The sequence below is a fragment of the Phascolarctos cinereus genome, unplaced genomic scaffold (assembly GCF_003287225.1).
Source record: "Phascolarctos cinereus isolate Bilbo 61053 unplaced genomic scaffold, phaCin_HiC Scaffold_4;HRSCAF=312, whole genome shotgun sequence".
NCBI lineage: Eukaryota > Metazoa > Chordata > Mammalia > Diprotodontia > Phascolarctidae > Phascolarctos > Phascolarctos cinereus.
The window spans coordinates 467,577,157-467,598,912 of NW_027555847.1; the positions used below are offsets into that span (position 1 = coordinate 467,577,157).

General features: G+C 37.1%; 1 protein-coding gene across 1 annotated transcript in view; it reads left to right on the forward strand.

The window, feature by feature from the left end:
• CYP7B1 (cytochrome P450 family 7 subfamily B member 1) overlaps window positions 1–13,168 on the forward strand; it is a 280,114-nt gene extending 266,946 nt beyond the window's left edge. Inside the window, exon 6 of the mRNA XM_021002118.2 lies at window positions 9,769–13,168. Coding sequence (XP_020857777.1) covers window positions 9,769–10,056 — 288 coding nt within the window. The 3' untranslated portion in view covers window positions 10,057–13,168. The remainder of the gene's footprint in view (window positions 1–9,768) is intronic.
• The last annotated feature ends 8,588 nt before the right edge of the window (window positions 13,169–21,756 follow it).

Sequence of the window (21,756 nt, forward strand, 5' to 3'; positions counted from 1 at the left end):
AGCATCTTACTGGATACACCCAAAGCCACAAAGGCCTTTGAAGTTCACCAAACCTACTGTATCATAGTTTTTGACTGGGTCAAATAATAGGTGTCATATTTTTGTTGTTGTTGTTCACAGAAACCCCAACAAACAAATATTAAGTGGTTTAGGATAAGTAGGTGTTCAAGCTCAAGTTTCTCTTCTAAGAAACTTCCAAGGATATTGAGTGTAAGGAAAATGTATATATCATTTTAGATGCTTCAATCATGTATCCATATTATGGCTTCTTTGTTTAGTATATTTTGTATGCTGTGTGTTGCCTTTCAGAATGGTAAAGACTTTTAAGTTATTCGTGATCTGTATATTCACCAGTGTGGCACTCATGGTTTCTAAATAAGATTAGTATTATCTCTTTATAATACCTGTTAATAAAAAGAATTTACAGTCCTATAAAACTCCTGCTAAACAATCATTGGATCACAGTCCTCATCAAACGAATCTATCGAAAAAAGATGAGTGAACTTTAGGTTTCACGTAAGCCAATTACTAATGAAATAGCAACATTTCCCCTTAGTTTCGCATCCTAAATTTAGAATACTCTAGGAAATTCCACATAATACAGTTCACACTAAACCACAGCTCTTTTTTAAAAAGCTGTTTCCATGGTCTCCTTATGAATTTTGACATACATCTATGAAGATCACGTGTATATCCAAATGTAAAAGCAAGTACAGTGTTAGTAATGTTAGAATATTAATCTTACTCTGCTACACAAAGTATATTCTGTCCAGCATACTTGAAAGCTGTATTTTTGCAGATTTACCTTTCTATAATAGTAGAGTGAGGAAGTGAACAGGAAAACCAGGAGAATAACATTGCTGAGGGAAAAGAAAGATGAGAGAACATAGTGTCAAGGCTCACAAGAGACCCCAGAGGTGAGGAAAGACTGGTACATTATACATGGTGTGCTTCAATGTGCTTAAAAACACTCTCAGACAAGCAGAGCAAAAATTTGTGACTATCTGTGGCTTGGTCATGATGCCTGGATATTAATAATCAGACCTAATGTTCACATACATTTATTATATTATAGTATAGATACAGGGTGATACAGTAGATAGAGGGATGGCCTTCGAGTCAGAAAGACTTGAATCCAAATCTGGCCCCTGAGACCTTTGTCAAATCACATAATCTCTAGGCTTTATGTGCTAAATTATAGATTGGCTAGGATCTTCTCTGATAGGAGATTTCCATGCTGATGAAATTATATATCCTTTATGTAGCCATGTATATTGATAAGCCATGTATGTCAATACTTTAATTAATAAATGTTCTTGGAAAAACAAGAATAGCTTTTTTTTTAAAGTGAAACTAAAATTAAATTGAATTTAAACAGAATTGACCTGAGTATTGCTGGTCTTAGGAAAAGCTCTATCCTTCTTAGTGATAGTCTATGGCAGTAGTGATAAGAACATTGCAGCAATTCCTCAAACATAATTTCTAGAGAAGGCCGAGGTCTAGGCCTCTGCTGAGAGGAAAGTTGTATCTTACACCTTGTCACTTGGGAGAGGTTACAGATGTCTTGTGTATGCCTGTGTTTGTCAGGGGGGACCATAAATGAATGAATGAATGATTAATTTAAAACATTATCATAATATTAAGTAGCATTTATATGGCATGTAATGTTTTTAAAGTGCTTTATGAGAGTTATTTCACTTTGTCCTCACAACAATCCTGGGAGGTGAATACTATTATTTCCCTCATTTTATAGATTATTAAACTGAGGCAGACAGAGGTTTGTGACTTGCCTGAGGCCATACAGTAAATATCTGAGGACAGATTTGGATTCAAGTCTTCCTGACTCCAGGTTTACTGCTCTGTTCACCTTACTATGTGACAGATATTCCACGTGCTAGAGATTCAAATACAAGTGCAACGTAAGCTCTGGTTTCATTCCTATAGTATCTTTTACGTTACATTTTACATTGGCAAACTGAATCCCTAGAGAATGACTGACTACATCTCCCCCTCAGTGTTCTTGGGGTGGCACCAAGGGATTGTGGGTATCTTTCTAATGCTATGGAACCCAATTTCCCACTGTGGTGCTTCCTCCATTGATTAGCAGTTAATATCGATTCGACCGTGGAGCTTTTAGAAATTTTCTAAGTGTATTTTCTAAGATGGCATAGTGCAGAGCAATTAATACTAAACATGCTCCCAAACCAGGAGCATGTTCTCCCATAATTACATATAGAATAAAGAGTAAAATGGGCTCAGGCTTAGAGCACAAATGACAAAAGAAGGATACAATAGCTCCCGGAAGACCTTCTGAGAGAAGTCCATTCTTCTTCTTTTTTTTTTTTAAAGGAGGAAAGATCCTCATGAAGTTCTCCATGGGCATTGTGGGGCTTCCAGCTAGGTTCTGTGTAAGAGTTTTGCATAAAGCAGCCTTTCCCCAATATGGCTAGTTTGTCCTTAGGTTCCATTGCAGATTCTTCCATGAGCCATTAATATCCCAGGGCCATTTCAAGGACATGGATGAGAAGTCCAAATCCTTAAACCCTCTGAAGTTCCTGTGGTCATTATTTCCCCCCAGGGAAGACTAATTTCCTCTCAGAGACTTGGTTGGAACTGTTCTTCCCTAGAACCCCGCTGGATAATAACTTGGTTCCAAACCAACATACTATTTTTAGAAGACCCATAAGGTATGACAAGGCATATTAATTTAATATTGTCTTTTATCAATTGATTGGACAACTAGGTGGTACAGTAGTTAGAGCACAGAGCCTAGAGTTAGGAAGATTAATCCTTACAAATTCAAATCTGGCCTCAGACACTAACTGTGTGACCCTGGGAAAGTTACTTAACACTGTTTGCCTCAGTTTTCTCATCTGTCAAATGAGCTGGAGAAGGAAAAGGCAAACCACTCTAGTATCTTTGCCAAGAAAACCCCAAATGCTATCACAGAGGGTCAGACATGACTGAAACAATTTAACAGCAACAACATTAATTGATTGATCAATTCAATAGAGATGTTTCCACCTGGTAAAAATGTTAGAGTTATAGTATCTTGTTAGTTACTTTTAAGTGAGATAGAGTGATCGATTGACCTAATCAACTGCAGCCTTTCCACTCTCACCCAAGTTTAATATCTGCTGCCTCTGAGCATCTTTTGGAGTATGTTTTGCAAAGTCCATATTCCTAAATCTTCATTAGCTTTCTAGTGTCTTGGAGAGGTTCTGCATTGTCATTTTAGAATTTCTTCCCCAATATCTTTCTCTTTAGAGTCCCAGGGAAAGTCTTATGTGGCAGTTCATAATCAACTCTAGCAATTAAGTTCTGCCATACCTCCCTATATATGATGATAAATTTTAACAAATATCACTTGCAACATTCCAGTGGGTTACTGTCTGTCTTGGTACTTTCAAAATAAATTCCTTGTTCCACCCCACAAAGAGAAGAAGAAAACTTTAAAAAAAGAAAGGAAAAAGATCAAGCGTTCCTTCTCAGAAAGAAAGCCTAGACCCTAATGGAGTTCCTGAATAAGTATAGCAACCTCAGACCTTTAGCATCAGGGATTGAGGTTCTATTCCTCTTCTTCTCCCAAGGGGGATGAGGAGGGCCTTGTATTTTGCGGTGATCTAAGTACCAAGTGCAACAACAGATGGTTGCTAGGTCAAGGGGGGACCCTAATTCTTGCCCTCTCCTTTTCTCTATGAGGAGTCTTGCTACTCTTGACCCACATAAACATGCCAGGTTTATATTAAACTCACATAAAAGAAAGAGAAAATCAAGCATCCTAACTCAAAAGGAAAACCTAATCCTACAGAGATTCCAGAGAATATGGTTCCTATGGGCTTTACCCATAGCAATTAGAGAATTGGGTCAACTGCAAGTTACACTCAACCCACAACTAACTAACAAGTAAGGTTCCCAGATCAAGATTTTTTCTTTCCTCAGAGTTCTAGGGGTAACCTAGAGGAATTTGGGGGTTGTTTCTCTAGTACTATCACTCAAGAGCCCCTATCTGGTATGTTCCCTCAATACTATTTCCCCAAATAATATCATCCTAATATGTAATTAATTGGCTAATTGATTTCTCCTGTATGTTAATTAACCAATTAACATCTTATGAAGGGACAGTTACTAAGAAAATATAACAAGAAATTAAAAAAAAAAACCTCCACATAATCCAGGGCAAACACTCCCTTCTTAAACATTTATTTGGTCTGTAGTACAGTGGGCTCAAAATTAAAGTGATTACTACAAAGCATTTCCCATAATACACTTGCTTTTAGCCGTGGTATGGTCATTGGATGAGTTGCTCTATTGCTGCTGGATTGATTTTCTTTGAAGATGGGTCAAGTGGGTTATTAGCTTAAAACTTTGCCATCCTCACCATATTGGCCAGGTACATTTTGACCACATTATCCATATCCCCAATCTGCAACAGTTCTCTGAAGTCCTCAGAAGGAATAAGCATTTTCTTTTTACTTCCTTCCCCAGTGCCGTATAGGAAAGAGTCTACAAATGGCCAACTTTGCACAGGTCTTATGTAGTCCCATATGTACAGGAAAACTAAAGTGCCTCCTTCCCTCAAATACTGAGTTATGCAGATTCAGCAAAAAATTTTTACAAAATTTATCTGGTTATTAATTGCTTAGTACTTAACTGAGACCTTCTTCATGTTCAAAATGGCCTTCTCTGACTCAAAGACAATAAAGAAAAAATGTTAAAGCAAAGAAAATCCAGCTTCCTATCTTAAAAAAAATTGTCATAGGGAATTTCCCAGAAAATGTTTAGAGCTGGGATCGAATGGAAGTGACACCCTCACCCTCAGTTGAGTAACCAGACTGTTTTGGCTTAGTTCTTAGGTAACTGTACTCATTAACATACCAAGTGCTCTAAAAAAAAAACTATCACTGAGGCCAGGAAAAACTGAGGCACTCACTCTCTGCCTCTTTCACTAAGGGCCCATCCTCTGCTCCTGACCTACACTCACAGATCATATTCAGTGCAGTAAAATTCCTCTTGGTCCTTGCAACATTTTCTGCAAGAGTCCCTGAACCACATATGGAATCCAGCTGGAGGTCTGGAAAAAAAAATTCCCAGTGTCCCTTCCCACAGGAAGCTTACTGGCCCTGCCTATTTGGAAGGACAATGTAAATAGTATTCTGAACTCACCCAACAATAAGATAAGCAGGCTCAGTGTAATCAGAAAGAAAACAGGTTCCTGTAAGCCCCAAATAAGTGAGTGGCTCTCACAAAGTTGTTAAGCACTTAGAGTTGAGTATTTGGGGTTTCTAGGATATCAGGCAAACTTTATCCTATGGACTTACATTTATTCCAAAGCAAGGCAGTCTAGGAAACAAAAGGAAAAGAAAAAAGGTGTTATCTAGGCACTAGAATTTAGGGACCCATACTTATGATATTAGCTGTAATATTCAAACTATCAGTCAGTGTTTGTTAAGTGCCTACTATGTGCTAGGCCCTGTGGTAAGCACTGGGGATACAAAAAGAGGCAAAAAAACAAACAAACAACCTGCCTTTAAGGAGCTTGCCATCTAATGGGGCAGACAAATGCAAACACATATATGCAAAGAAAGTTATGTACAGAATAAATATAAGGAATAATTAGCAGAGGGAAGGCATTAGAATTAAGAGGGGTTGGTGAAGGCTTCCAGTAAAAGAAAAATTTTTTTCTTATCATTTAGAGTCGTGTCTGATTCTTTGTGACCTCATTTTGGGGTTTTCTTGGCAAAGATACTGGAGTAGTTTGCCATTTCCTTTTCCAGATGAGGAAACTGAGGCAAACAGGGTTAAGTGATTTGCCCAGGGTCACACAGCTAGTAAGCTGTGTCTGAGGCCAGATTTGAATTTAGGAAGATAATTCTTCCTGACTCCATGCCAGATACTCCATCTACTTCACCACCTAGCTGCCCTTAGCCAGGCTCAAAGGAAGTCGGAGAGGTCAATAGGCAGAACAGAGGAAGAAGAGCATTCCAGCATGGGGAACAGCCAGAGAAAATGCCCAGAGTCAAGACATGAAGTATCTTGTTCATGGAACAACCAGGAGACTAGTGTTACTGGATCACATTGTATACAATAATATAACAAATAACAGCACATAAACATTCCATTAAGCAAAAGTGGTCACAAAGAATCGGTCTAATCTGTAAGAAAAAATATGAGAAGACTGGCTGTGCAAATTCAGCCTTAAAAAATAGAGAAGAAAATGCCAGTTGTTTTTTTTTTTTTTTTTTTTTAGATCTAGAGTTGGAATTGGGGGTTTGGGGGTGAGGGAATGGAAAAGTGTCCCATCCTAAAAGAGAGGGAAGTTTCTCCCTGAAGGATCAAAAGGACCAGGAACCTTTTTACCAGAAGGGTAATAAAAGAAAGAATACCTCACCTGGAATATTTGGTATTTTGTTTTAAAATCTGACCATGAAGTTTGTGACTTAAAGAAAATTGACACTGAAATACATCCCTTCTATGAAGGAATGCTTCGCTAAACTTGACTGTCAAATAGCTACCAAGAGCCATGTCCTGGGTGCCAGTACAATCTCAAAATCTTCTCTAAAATGAGAGTATGCATACTTACTACTTAATTTATATTACAAGAGCTAATCAGAAGTCAGAGTATATGGAGGTTTGTATCCTGGCTCTCTCATGTACTATTTCTGTGATCTTAGGCAAGTCATTCCCATGTCTAGGTCTGTTTTCCTCATCTAAAAATTGAGGGAATTCAGCTAGCTAATCTCTAGGACCTTTCTGGCTCTAAAAGTTGTGATCCTAAAAAGCAATGTTCATCTTCTACTTTTAGCTCTAGCAGAAGAAGGAAATTTGTAAGAGTGAATATTTGTTCTTAGTTTTAGCTGCTAAGGTCAATTCAGATCCATTCTCTTATGCCTTAGCACCATATGGTACTAAATCCACTGATATTACAAAGTGCTTGAAATCTAAGCAGGGACCTCAGGAGGAAAAAATGGATCAAAAAAAGTTAATTGTCCAGTAGAATGTAAGCGCTTTCAGGGCAAGGACTGTTCTGGTTTTTGTCTTTCTGCTCCCGAGTGACTTGCAAATATTAAGTGCTTAATAATCTTGAACTTAATATTTGTCATTATTATTGCATCATCCAGTGCAAAGTTTTAAAATGTTGTGGGTTGGGATGGGGATAGTCAATGGTTTTGTTTTTGCAAATAAAAGCAAATATTTTAATAAAATACTGTGTTTGCCCCCAGAAGTTTCTGATTCTTCTCTGGTCTATCATGGTTTTAAAAACAAAAACACACTCACAAAGCTTCATGAATTAACTTTTTGAGTCTGGTTAAGCATTGATTCAGTTCAAAAAATATTTACTACAAACTAAAATCAGGATTACTTTTCATTGCACTTTTCCCTTTTCTTTGACCAATTCTATTTGGGCACTTCATTATAAAGGAAAATTGGTGAAGTTTGGGCTCAAAGGACCTGGGGTTCAAATCCTGACTTACAGTCTGTGTGACTTGGTCAAGTCATTAACTTCTCTGGATCTCAGTTTCCCTAATTGCGAAATGAGGAGATTAGAGTAGATAACCTTTAAGCTTCCCTTGAACTCAAATTTATGACCCTATGATTTTGTGATAATGAAGTCTGGAAAAGTTGGCATAGGTTGAGAAGGACCTTAATTTTTAAGATTTGGAAATGGTTTTGAGGCTTCATTATCACAGAATCATAGGATTGTATGCACATATGGTGTTGTTGGTCAGTCATTTTTCAGTTGTGTGTTCAATTGTGTGGTTTGCCATTTCTTTCTCCAGCTCATTTTACAGAGCATGTATGTATATATGCATGTGTGTGTATTTGCTTATTGAGATTCTGAGAAAACACAGTGATAGAGAACCTTACTTTTTTGAGTAAATTTTGACGAGACTAAATCATGGAATCAACCAACCAGATACTGGTTTGCAAAAATGGTTCCTCTGATCAGATAAGTAACATATACAGGGAAGCAAATTATTAAACCACTTTTTCAGTGGTTTTAGAAATAAGCTACCTATAATGGTGTTTATTACCAAAAGCTGCACTGGTGTCTCTCTGACTTGCTTCTTTGCATTGACTTTAGGTAGTTCATGTGAAAGCTGTGCACTGAGCAGGACTAATGCTAATGAGAGACCAAGTACAGGAAGGAGCTGGCCATTTTCATGCACACCACATGCACTAATTGAATAAATAGCTTAATTCACCATAGGCTGAAATAAGGTCACCCAGCCTTTTCTCAGAAACTCAAGTGATATTTGAACCATCACATTTTGGCAGCAAAAAGAAATTAAAATGACAAGCCCAAGACTCAAGCTAAACTGTGTCCATAATATTTCTATTATAAATAATGTAACTTATATGAAACTGGATTCAAATGCAGAGTTAACCCTAAGGGTTTTTTTAATTTTATTTTGAATTCATTTCAATAAAATTTCCACAAGGAAAATAAGCACACACCAAAAGACATGAAGCCTAGAACTGGCAGTCCCCTCTCTAGCTCCTTGCTCCTTTTCAGTTGTCAGTAAGTGACTAAGCACTGTGCTAAGAATAATTTAACAGGTAATTTCCACTTACAAATAGGCTATGTTCCAAAAGTCTGCTTGTAAATTGATTGTATGATACTTGCAAAGTATTTTCCTACAGAAACAATGCCATAAAGGATGGTTAGGTTCACAAGATAGCACACAAAAGCCTATCTAATGAGTAATATGATTAAGAGCTCCTGTTTATAAACTACAAATTGTTTTTCTTATAACAACTTTGTGAGGTAAGCAAGGTAAGTATTACTGTCCCCTTCTTTTAGATGAAGAAACTGAGGCTGGAAAAGATTGAGTGAGCTTGCCCCAAGGTCATGTGGCTAATGAATGACAGAGTCAAGTTTTGAAAGTCAGGTCTTTGGCCTCCAAGTTACCATGCTGCCTCTCTTAGGAAATACTAATAGTGGCTGTGAATTTGAGCTCCCTTTAAATTCTGAACCCCAAGTACTGAAATCTACTGAAATGGCTAAAAGGGGAGGGGAAACATGATAGAGAATCATGCACTTCTGGTGTTGCTAGTGGAGAAGAAGCAGTGGTGAGGGAGCTTATTTATTTATCTGTCCATCGATCTATTCTAACATATAAACACATGCATATGTATATACATGTACATATGCATATACGTGCATGAGTAGATCCCCATGTATATATGAGAAATTCTTATATTTAGTTTTCTTAAGTATAAGATTTCCCAGATAGAATATACACAAAGCATATGGTCACAAGGTGGCAGAGTGATGAACTTGGAGTCAGGATGATCTGATTTTGACTCCCGTGTTAGTTGTCAACTAGCTATATGGCCTTGGGAAGGTCACTTAACCTCTATCAGCCATAGTATCTTCACCTGTAAAATAGAGACAATAAGAGTTCTTATTCCTTAGGGTTGTTGGGAGGGTCAAATGAGATAATAAATGTAAAGTTGTTTGCAAACGTTAAGCAATATATAAATGTTGGCTAATAACAATAACAATAATAATAGAAAATGGTGGGGCTTATGGACATTTTTCTTTTCCATTTGGTGTGTGAGGACTGATTTGCTAGTAGTGTTTGAGTTAGTTACATGGGAAGCCACACTTTGCTTATAGTTACTCAAGTTTGACTTCTTGAAATGGATAGAATTTTAGGAAAGATTATGAAATCAGAAAGAGAAAGAAATTTACAATCAAATTGAATGAAAAACATTTCATGTAACTTACCTAACTGTGACAATCTCAATTGTTGTTCATAGGAGTTTAAGTTTGATCGTTTTGTAGAAGATGGCAAGAAGAAAACTACCTTTTTCAAAAGGGGACAAGAGTTGCCTTATTTTCTAATACCATTTGGATCTGGAATCAGCAAATGTCCCGGCCGATTCTTAGCAGTGCTTCAGATAAAGCAGTTTATAATTCTCTTTTTTATGTATTTTGATGCAGAATTAATTGAAGACAAACCCCCAAAATTCAAAAATTCCCGAATTCTTTTTGGTATTCAGGATCCTCAGTCAGATGTTTCCTTTAGGTATAAGCTAAGATGTTAAAAAAAAAAAGGGGGAGAGAGAGGAAAAAGATGTTTGCCCCAAAATATCAATGTCTTTCCCTTCTGCCTCACCCCCTTTTTTGTTTTTATTTCTGGAAATGAAATTATGTTTTTCTCCTTCTTGTTTTATTTTTTTAAGCATGCTTCCCTATTAAGTGGTGTGTGCTTTCATTCCATGATGCCAAGACATCTGGTCAGTCCAGCAAAAAAATATAGTCCAGTTTTAGAGCTGGCATTATGATGTCAAAACATTCTGAGGAGTCTCGCTTCCTTCCTTAATTGACTAAGTATGTTTAGTGTGTTAACCATATGTACACCTTTAAGACTGTATTTACAATATGATAACAGAAATTATATTATGGAAGAATTTATGGGTTCTGTATAGCTCTGATTCTTATAGACCAATGTGTGACAAAATCTCTGACAGAGCTATGAGTATTCAGACACAGATCAAAGTTCTGTAGTTCTGTTACTTCATGGGAAAATTCTCCCATGAATATTTCTGGAAAATTGTGTAAGCAGTGGATATTACCAACAAGTTAAAAAAAAACAAAACTCAAAGAAGAAAATATTTAATTTGTGATATTAGATGAAAATGTCATCTTTACATATAATATCAATAATATTTGCATTGCCTAGGTATGCTTTCATTAAATGGGTTGTGCAGAAGATTAAATGACTTGATTTCACATCAAAATTTCATCATTTGAAATTGTGCTTTATTGCTTTTTATTTGTTGTTACTGTTGTTCAGTTGTGACCAACTCTTTGTGACCCCTTTTGGGGTTTTCTTGGCAAAGATACTGGAGCGGTTTTCCATTTCCTTCTCCAGATCATTTTACAGATGAGAAAACTGAGGCAAACAGGGTTAAATGACTTGCCAATGGTCACACAGCTAGTTAAGTGTCTGAGGGCAGATTTGAACTCAGGTCTCCCTGTTTCCAGGCCTGGCACAACATCCACTACGCCACCTAGCTGCTCATTGCTTTTTATACTTTTAGCTCAAGAGAACAAACTTTACTTTTATATAGGATCACTTTTTTAAGTGACAGCCCAATCTTCTTTGGTTGCATAGGCTGACATAGGGACAATAATCTCTTCAGTGATTGTTCAGCACATTAGAAATGGCTTTATTGCTTGAGAGAATGTTGACATCACTTCCAGTCCACTGACTGTAAGCATCAGTGCTACAGGGTCTGTAGTGAAATGTTTTGTGTCAAAATGATCCTTACTCACAGCTCTCTGTCTCCACTGGAACACAATGTGAAGAGAAATTGAGGCTTTTATTTTAAACATTACACTCTTTGAGACCTAAGTTTAATTTAATTGCATAATTATTTGATTCCCTTTCAGTTATCATGACAAACAGTGCCAACCCTGAACATGTCCCTCATTTCACAATCCTCACTGAGCCTCTGGCCTCCCAAAGCAAATGAAATAAAACGAATCCATGGTGGTGCTCTATGCAACAGGCTAAGTGAAGAAAACTGTGGTGAAAAAGCACACCTATCTAGCACTATGGTGGTTATGAAGCACTTTGTTCCCTGGGAGGCATGGATTGTCATGGCCACCATACAAATGAGGTTGTTAAAGCTCCTGAGCCAAAGCTCCAGTACCCACACTGGCACAGTTAGAAATAAGACCCCAAACTGAAAATGGGGCTCCTCACTCCAAGTTCATACAAAGTGCCATAAAACTGCGCATATCAAAGCCTCATTGATTAAGGCTAATGGAGGCAATGCATAACTTAATTAATGAGCATTGGGCTTGCAGTCAAGAATACTTGGATTCCATTTCTATCTCAGATATATATTAGCTAGTTGTGTGATCCTGGGCAAGTCACTTCAACAATTTCATGAACAAAATTAATGCAACCAGATTAAGAAGAGATGTTATTGGCTGAGAAAAAATGAATTAAATATCACTGATAAGCATCGGATATCAAGATATATATTGAATTACCACAAATGAATAAGACCAAAAGGTCTTATTCCTCAGTGGACCAGTGCTTAAAGAACATGAACAAACAGTTCAAAAAAGACTTGCAAACTGTTAACCATAAAAAAGATCACTCTAAAACACTGATAATAAAAGAAATGAAAATCAAAATACCTCCAAGGTTTTACCTCACACCCACAAAATTGGCAAAAATGGCAAAAGATAGAGGGATTATGGAAAGATAGGCAAACTAATATACTGTTGGAGAAGTTGTGAATTAGCCCAATCATTCAGGAAAGAAATTTGGGATTATACTAAGAAAATGACTAAGAGGTTATTTTGTTCCTTTTTTTTATCCCTTTATTTAAGACCCTGTACTAGTAATTATGCCTAGGCACAATTACAGGACAGGGGCTCTGCTGTCAGAGAACTTTGACTGGAAAGACCTTTTGGCCCAAAGGTCCCACTATTACATAAATACTCACAGGTATTAAAGACAGAAAGGTCCCATGTACAAGAGAAAATGCATAACAGCACTATGCAGTTTTAAAAGACTTGGAAACAAAGACATCCACACTTAGGTGGACATAAATTGGGGAATGACTAAACAAATTGTGTATGAATGTAATGATTTATTGTTGCACCAAAAAAAATTGTGACTGTGAAGAATTCAGAGAAGCATGGGGGAAAATGAAGCAAATGGCACTGTGACAGTAATATATACAATGATTACAATGTAAATAGAGAAAAAACCTGAATGCTCTGTAATTATAATGACTAAGCTTGAGTCTGAAGAAGAGATGAGAAATTGTACTCCCCTCCCTTCTTTACTGAGGTGAAGGGCTATGAAAGTGAAAAATAACATATGCTATCAGACTTAGTTGATATGTTGATTTATTTTGCTGAACTGCTTTTTTTCCTCTTTTTTTTTATTCTTTGTTGCAAAGGATAGCTATATGGGTCGAGGAGAAACAGAAGTATATTCATAAAATATTAAGAACATTTTTAAAGAAAATTTTATAGTCCAGTATAATCAAGGAATTAATAATATAGTGTTATTATAAACCATATTATATTCTTATCCTTGTGTTAAAGGCAGATCAACATGTTTTGTTAATCTTTGGCTCCTCATATTACTAAATGAACTTGGAAATAATAAAGTTGGATTGCTTTTAAGTTATTTTGTAATTCTGATTTTGTCCCTTTCCTTTTTTTCTACTCATTCACTCTTCCTGTTCCTGGTATTCTCCTTCATCATCACAACCTTGGGTCCAAGAATTCTTTCCTATCTTCCCAGGCTGTGGTATGCCAGTCTTCGTCTAATTGTAGAGTAGCTGGAATAGATCAAGCCCAAACCTGCTATTTTTCAGATGAGGAAACTGAAGCTCAGAGACAATTGTCCAAAGTCATCCAAGTAATAAGTAGCAGGGTTAGAACTTGAACCTAGATCTACTGATTATAGTTGGTTTTCCACTATCTCATGTTGATTTCCCTCTTCCTCCATCCTTCAATCCCTTAATTTCTCTAATTCCTGTTCCATACCCTCAAACCCCACCCTCAACCCGGTTAACTTGGACCATCTGACTCTGGCTCCTACTCTTGAGTGGCTGAGTTCTACTTCCTGCTAGTTGCAGCTAATCAAAAGTAAAATTGTCTTCTTCAAGAGGTAGGGGGTTCTCCCATATTTAAGACATTCAGAAGAAAGATGGGATAGCCATTTAGCAGATAATTGTGAAGAGGATTCTTTTTCAAGTATAGTTTGGATTAGAAAGGCACTGAAGTACCTTCCAACTCTGTGATTCTGGAGGGAATCACAAACTCTTAAATAAGTATTTATGCTAGCCATAGCTACACTTTCCATCTCTGGGGGCGCTATCTCATTCTTCACAATGGTTGTTTAAAATATTCTCTTCTGTCCTCAAACAATCAACTCTACCCCCTTTATCTTCAGTCCCAAAAGGTGATCTCACCTTCTACTTTTACTGAGACAGTTGAAGCCAACAGACAGACACTTATCCCTTCCCCATAGTAGGGTTTAGGGGCATGGTGCCCCTGTGACCTGGAAAAACCGTGTACATTTTTTTGGCTCTCTCTTCATACCAGAAAGGAAGTCTGAATTTTCTGTTTTAATGGGGTGTTTACAGTACCTTAGTATAAAATTTGGGTTAAGTATTTGGTCATAGGCTCTGTGTCATCTACTGGCTTTCGCATGTTGTTTACCACTTCCTCAAAATTCCCCCCAAAATTTCATTTAATTTCTTATGCCGACCGAGATATATTAAAACCAACATGAGAAAAGTTTCATTGTACCCATCTCCAAACTGCCTCTAAATAGCTTACTCTCTGTCCCCATGTCCCCTTCTTTCAAGGTATATTTCAGGTGCCACCTCCATCATCAAACCCTTCCTGCCCATCTTTCCCCACCCCACCTCCAGATAAAAATATTTGTCTACTCAAATTTTCCATACAATTCTGACTGAACATACCCTTTGCAATTATCACATTTCCCCTTATGTCGTAGTTATTTGTAAATGTCTTTTCAGTCAAAGTTGTCTGAGAGTAGAGCCCTTGTCCTCTAATAGTGCCTAGTACAGGGTCTTGAATAAAATAGGTACTTGATGTCTATTGAGTTAAAATGAATTTCAAGAATTCAGATTGAGCTTTCATTTATTACTTAGAATTAGTCCTGTTTGCCTAGTTTTAACAAAGTATGAACTTAGAATCCTGAAACATGTTGTTATGATTTTTTTCTTTTTTAAAAGATCAGTGGTTTTATCACTGTAGTTTCTTTCTACCAATAGAGATCAAAATCTGCCTTGCTCCCACCCCTCAATGCCTTAGTTAATGGTCTTCATAGATTACCACCATCAAGACATTAATTATCCAGTGGTCAGCCCTCTGGAAATGAATTTCTCCACACTTAGCTAGACTAGTCTCCAGAGTTCAAACATGTCATCTTTTTCTAGCCATACTTGAATTAAAAGAACTAACAGAGGTGTCTCGTCTCTGGAACAAATTATTAAAGCTCATTCTTCTTAACCATCAGCTCTTGAAGGACTTTAAAAGATATCACTTGTATTGTGATACTTGTCAGTAAAGAGTAGAATGCCCAGCTTAGGAAGACACATAAGCATATTACTCCTTCTTCAGGCATAGTATCTCCACAAACCATAAAGATACTGCCAAACATTTCTGAAATTGGGTAAAAACTGTGAGCATTCAAGTGATGGAAAAATAGATTGGGGCACCCAGAGAGGAATGTGTGTATGAATGTTGCAAAAATAAACTGAGATGGGGCAGCTAGGTGGCGCAGTGGATACAGCACCAGCCCTGAAGTCAGGAGTAACTGATTCAAATCCGGCCTCAGACCAAACACTTGACACTTACTGGCTGAGTGACCCCGGACCAGTCACTTAACCCCAACTGCCTAAAACGAAACAAAACAAAAGTAAACTGAGATAATCTAAAGGATCCATTGTATTTGGAGAATAAAATAGGAGGTAGATTAAGATATTACAATATGAATCTTTTCCTCCAAGAGGTGAAATAAATATCAGTTGCAAAATCAAATATAAAGTGGGCTTCTTCTATTTTGTTTAGTATTTTAAATTTGAAGTCAGTACTAAGGACTAAATCTTAGTGATTTTGAAGTTTTCATATTCCCTACTACTGTGAAATCATGTGCAAAGGGAATAAGTGTCCACTTCAAGCCTTACCCTGATGCTTCATTGCAACATGGAAGCGACTGAAGAGAGAATGAGTTCCAGAAGAGTCTATAAAGCTGGAAAGGATTTGAACATAGGTTTGGGGGTGGGGGGGAATCTTTAACCCAGGTCCAGCATAGATCATAACTAGAATTCTCAGCCTCAGCTAATATATTGGGGAAAGGGATCTAAAGTGGGAAGAAGGAGAGGAAGACACAGAATCAACTCATGAAAGAAATTGCCTTGTGGAAGGAATGACCATCCTGATGAAACTGGGGATTCTTGAATCAATACTAATTGAAAAAAATGTTTCCCTTGCATATAGTTAGTGGGTTCTCACATTACTACTCAGGACTTAGCAGAACTAGCATTTTGTCTTACATTAATTAAGCAGTTTGCAAAGTAAGATTATGACTCATAACAATTTTCACTTTTTTAAACTATGATGATAGATTCCATAAAAATACTCTTGATTATTATCTAGAACAATGTATTATACTGTCTTATAGTGATTATCCCAATCATACTCACTGATGTTTGAACTTAAATTTTCATTGTAAGTGATTATTTTTTTCATTGCTTTCTGTGAGCAAAGTTATGGGAAATGAAAAATGTGCTGCACTGTTTTGAACTGGAGATAAATTTGGAAACATAAAACTATTTAGGTAGATGGGAGGGTGGAGAAATGTCACTAGCTAATAAAAATAATTGCTTACCTGAATGATTTTTGTAATATTACCTCCTGGTTTTTAAAATGGTATTGTGTATATAAATTTATGACAAAGAAAAGGAGCAGGAAAAAATGTAACTTTAGAAATTCCCAGGGTTTATGAATAGAATGTCTAGTGTTTCTTTATTTACAATTTACAAATAATTATTTGGAAAATAGTGTCTGCTGCCTGAATGCCACCTTCCACAAAGTGACTTTCCCACCCTTTAATATGATTCTTAAAAGTAGTTTCATGGATACTTTTCTTGTAATTTGTCCACTCCCTCCCCCCCCCAAAAAAAACCACACACACCTTACTCTATTTTGTTACTTATATAACTTGCAATAGGGGGTAAAGAAATGTGAGTCATTAGTTAACAAGCAATGTCTAATATGTATGCAAATAATGCTAGACTGACTTTGCTAGGTTATAGTCATTGACAGCCTGCTATTATGGGAAAAGAGTTGAAGAAGGAGATACAAGTGATATTTCATTAAATTTGGTCTTTGATATCTTATGCCTTTTGTCCTTATGTTCTCTCCCCCCCAAAATAAATCATGAACTTCCTTATAGCCAAAAAACACATTTAAGCAAAACCAGGTAAGACAACAGTCCTTGTTGACTGTTGAGAGATTTCTGTCATACTATGAATACAACCAAAGCAAAATTATATTTAGAGATTACTCAATAGCCATAGAAGTTCAAACACGTCAGTAAGTGGGTATCATTTAGAATGCTATAAAATAGAAGTCTCCAATAGATTATTATTAAGATGAAGTGTCCTTCCAACTATCTCCATGACAGACCAATTTAGGGCATGACACTGAGATACTTGGCTTTCTTCAGAAACCAGTATAGGTGCCTAATAGCCATAAGGTCCTGCCTCTCTTTTTAGAGGCATGGAAGAGGTTACTATTCACTGTCCAGGATGGAAAGTACCTTGAACCATCTGTCAGCATCCTCTTCTTTGTTTTGAATACCTTTGAATCTTGAAATGAGGTTAAATCGAATAAATAAGTGGGTAATTCTGGAAATGCATGTGTACTGATTTTAAAACTGCCTCACACAAATGCCGATTCCACCTTTATTAAAACACAAAGTTTGATAGGCAATCTCACAAACTTAACACTATCATAGTCAAAGTAAACGTTGCAACTCTCAAAATCACATTTCCTAGGTTTTAAAAAACCACTTATTAGCTCTTTTGTTGTGGTTTCTCTAAGAGTTCAATATTGGTAATTACATACATTATTTGAACTACAACTTGCAACTTTTAAGAACATTGCTTTTTAAGATGATACTCCTGGTGTATTTCATGTAACAGAGAAAGCAAAAGTTCCAAGAAAAACAATTGGATCATGTATCTGTTTTCATATAATTCTAGTAATATATACTTATTCTAAGGCAATGGAGTTCTGAAAAATGCCAGGTATGGATATTCTATCTATGTCAATGTCATGTTTTGGTCATTTTAAATAGGTATAAATATGAAGTAAATGACACTAGTAAAAGGAAATTTTCAACAACACACTGAGCAATATTCAACCACTATATGTCACTCTCTGAAAACTAGTGACTTGTTATTTAAAGTAAAATTCATTAACTGCCTGTATTATGATTATTTAACAGATTAGGGTGTTGCTAGAAATGCCTTTTTTCTTATATTGGTAATGTTTCACAATTGTTTATGGAAAGAAAAATAATATTTGGAAGTAGTTTTTGTATTTTTATGTTGGCTATCATTTTTAGAGAACAAAAAGTATGCATTCAGCAATACTCAGTGTTTTGCGAGTATATAATTCAGCAAACTTTTAAAAGAGGAAATCCCCATAAGCTAAACAATCAACTTTAAAAGGAGCATTAGCTGACTTATGACATTTGTATCTTAAAGATGTATGTATGAAAAATGGATCAAGAAATTCATACACATACCTGTACATGCATATGAAGTGTACATACAACTAGTATGCCTAATATTACAATACAGGCTTTAACAATATTAGTTAGTACTCTCATAGAATTACTCCTTATTTATATACTTAATTAAGAAATGGTTTGCAAACCCAAAAACAAAGGAGGAGGGAAATGTGTATGTGTGTGTTCCCACGTGTATAAATACCTTCTGTCTTTTCCACTCTGTCTTTCTTTTAATGTGGAAAACTGGCTGCATGTATTGGAACAATCACTTTATTCAATGAAGATTTTAAATGGAGGGCAAAGAATAATCCTGATCCCTAAACTTTGAAAACTACACTTTTGAATAAGTTTATGTTTTCAGGATAATATTTCTGTACTTACTTTCAGAAGTGAAATTTTATTTTGGTTTGTTAAAAGTTGCAAGTTATCTAACTTCTTCCCGTGATATGGAGTATTTGTTATTTGAAGGTTAGGGTCGAGAAAATTCCTTAAAACATTTCTTGAATAGAAATTATGCTTCTAGTAAAATATGTTAACTTTTGTATTTTTGAAACATTTGAAAATAATGAGTATTTTAAATATCCATGAACTTTATTCTGAAACTTCTAAGGGAGAACAATCCTTGCTTTAGATAACCATTGACATACCATGTTAGCATTTGGTAAAGATGTTAATTTATGGTTGGCTAGCTGTTTATGGCTGTCAGTTTTTTCAGTCTGGTCTATCTTTGAAATCTATCTTGCTTTTTTTATTTTAATCTGAGACAATTATATAAAGATATGGTTACATTTTATCTAAAATGTATCATTCTGCTATAGCATTTCAAATTATTCACACATCATAGTTCTTATATGTGCATATATGAATTTAAAAATACAGCAATAAAAGGCTTGAAACAGATCATAAATTCGCTTTATATTTTATTACATGTCTCAGAATCAGGTTGAGAAGACAAGGGCAACTATGATCTTTAGAAAAGATTTAACCCTTTCGGGGAATAAGAAGACAAATAAAGTCACAGTGTATTTAATTAATTAAGGTAATTATTTACCTGGTCACACATGCTAAAGTTGCCCTTTGGGGAGCTTTTTTTAACATTTAAGTTGGGGAGTGCAGTCTTTGGCAGTCTAATCTTTCTCTTATGTAGGTTTCAATACTCTTTAATCCCTATAATTCGAATCAGGGAGCATCCAAGGGAGAGGCAATTTTAGGGTACCTGGTGTATCCTAATTCTGCATATTGGAGACTGCTGGAGCCTACTGATCCCATTGCCAGAAAATCTAGTGATTCAGGGGAACTAAACTCATGCCATACCTCGGGGAAGAAGAGCAGTTTCCCTTTTGCTCCAGGAGGGACTCAGTTTGTATTGAGAACTGGATGATTTCCCGAAATTCGAAGTATGGCGTGTCTGCCCTTCTCCTCCTTATGAAGCAGACAGCTGCACGCCCTAGGAAATCCACTCCGGTGCTGGTTTTCTAGGGTGTGAAATCTTCTGCCCCAGACTCGAGAGAGAGTTTGAGGAAAATGAAGAAACCTCCCCTCGTGTTTAGTTTTGTCCCGAGGTACTTTTGAGGATTGAAAAGATACTGCATCTGCAAGGAGGGAGAAAGTTCTGCCAAGAGGGAGCATGAAAGCGAAAAAAATTGCTCTGAGTGTAGTATTCTCAAGAAGGGAATGAAAAAGATATAAAAGGCGCGACGCTGACCTTCCGCAATACCACTATCAAGGCAGTGAGAAACCCTGAGAGTAGTCTGCGAAGGCAGATCATGTGGCCGTCTGTCTCTGCTACCGCTTTGGGTGCAAAATGACACGTTTGTCCCTGTCTGGGCATGAGACCTTAAAGATCTGGCATGTGTGTGGAGACAGAGGAATGTCACGCTGGGAGAGGTTGTCTTCGAACTTCTCTTGCCCCAGAGCCGGTGTTACTCGGTCAGATACTGTGCCTCGTCCCAATCAACATCGTTACAAAATAAAATTAAATTAAAAATTAAAAAAAAATTAAAAAGCAAAGTTTAAACCACCCATTAGAAATGGGGAGGGGTGGGATGCTCTATGATAAGGCAGAGCTTTAGGAGAACAGCTCATTTGTCTCGGCCAGAGCAGCCGCAACCAAAGAGAAGTTAATTGACGTAAACTTGCTCGAGCACGTGGGCATTTTATTCTGCCTAGTGCATTTTAATTAAAAAGAAAACTTATTTATGTATGTGATGTTTACACGGAGCAATTTAATTACTTTTAGAGGCCGGCTCGAATTTCGTCCCCGCCCCCAGCCCCAGCCCAGTCACATTTTCATTAAAGGTTTTAATAGGAAAACTCCCTTGACCGGGATTCATTATCTAACCCTTTCCATGCACACAAGTTCACTTACCCATTCACTTACTTACTCATTCCAGCAGATCCACTGCGCAGCGCTGCTAGCAGGAATGTGAACTCTCATAATTATTTTTCAAAGTCTGGGAAGTGTATTATCCCTTTTTCTAGTGGTAATTAGTTACCATAGCATCTAATACGCAAATGTGCCCAGAGCACACCATTAACAGTTAAACGGAGGATTCAATTTAACACATGATTATATCTTTCATAAGTCATTACATTGGAAAAGTCAATGTCACTCATGCTGGGACAATCGCGCTATTCAGAGGTGGAGTGGGAGTAAGGGGACTGACCAGGATTAAGGGGAGAGAGACAGCCCTAGCGAATTCGATGGGGTGTGTGTGTGTGTGTGGCTGATTCTAAGAGCTGACACCGGGACTCCCCACAAAGTAGGGCGCTGTAGGTGTTTGTGGGTTGGGATAAGAGGACCTAGAATTAAAAGAAAAAGCCGGACAAGATCTTCAAGAGGATATTGGGACCTATGGAAGTAGTAAGGGGCAAATACACACACACACACTCTCACATACACACATACATACACACACACAGAGAGCATCTCACAAAGGGAGAGAGAAAGAGGAAGAGAGAGAAAGAGGAAGAGAGGGAAGAGATCACTTTGTAGGTCATGGTCAGTGATGGTGCAAAGCTGACTTGGTGTCAGCGCTCAGTGACAGAAAGGAGGTGATCTGAAGTGGAGTGATGTGAAAAGCAGGAACAGGTCTTCCGGGTCTCTTCTGCCCTCTCAGCTCCCTAAGATTAAAAATAAATAAATATCTATATTAACCCCTGGCGAGGTGTAACATGTGGGAAAGAGAGCCGCCTGGCCAAAGCAATTCTGTACTAGGTTTCTCCTCGGTTAACCTGTTTCAGGCTAGCACAGGGGCAGCTCCAAAGCACACAGGTCGACCCACACCTAGGAAACACCTCCGAGAGAACATAGCATTATTGCAGTTAGTTTAAACAACTTACACTTAAGAGTGTTTCATAGAATATGAGAGACATGCTTCTCCAGAAGATCTTACGCGGCAGAGAGGAAAATCTCTGAGCTTTAAGACTGAAA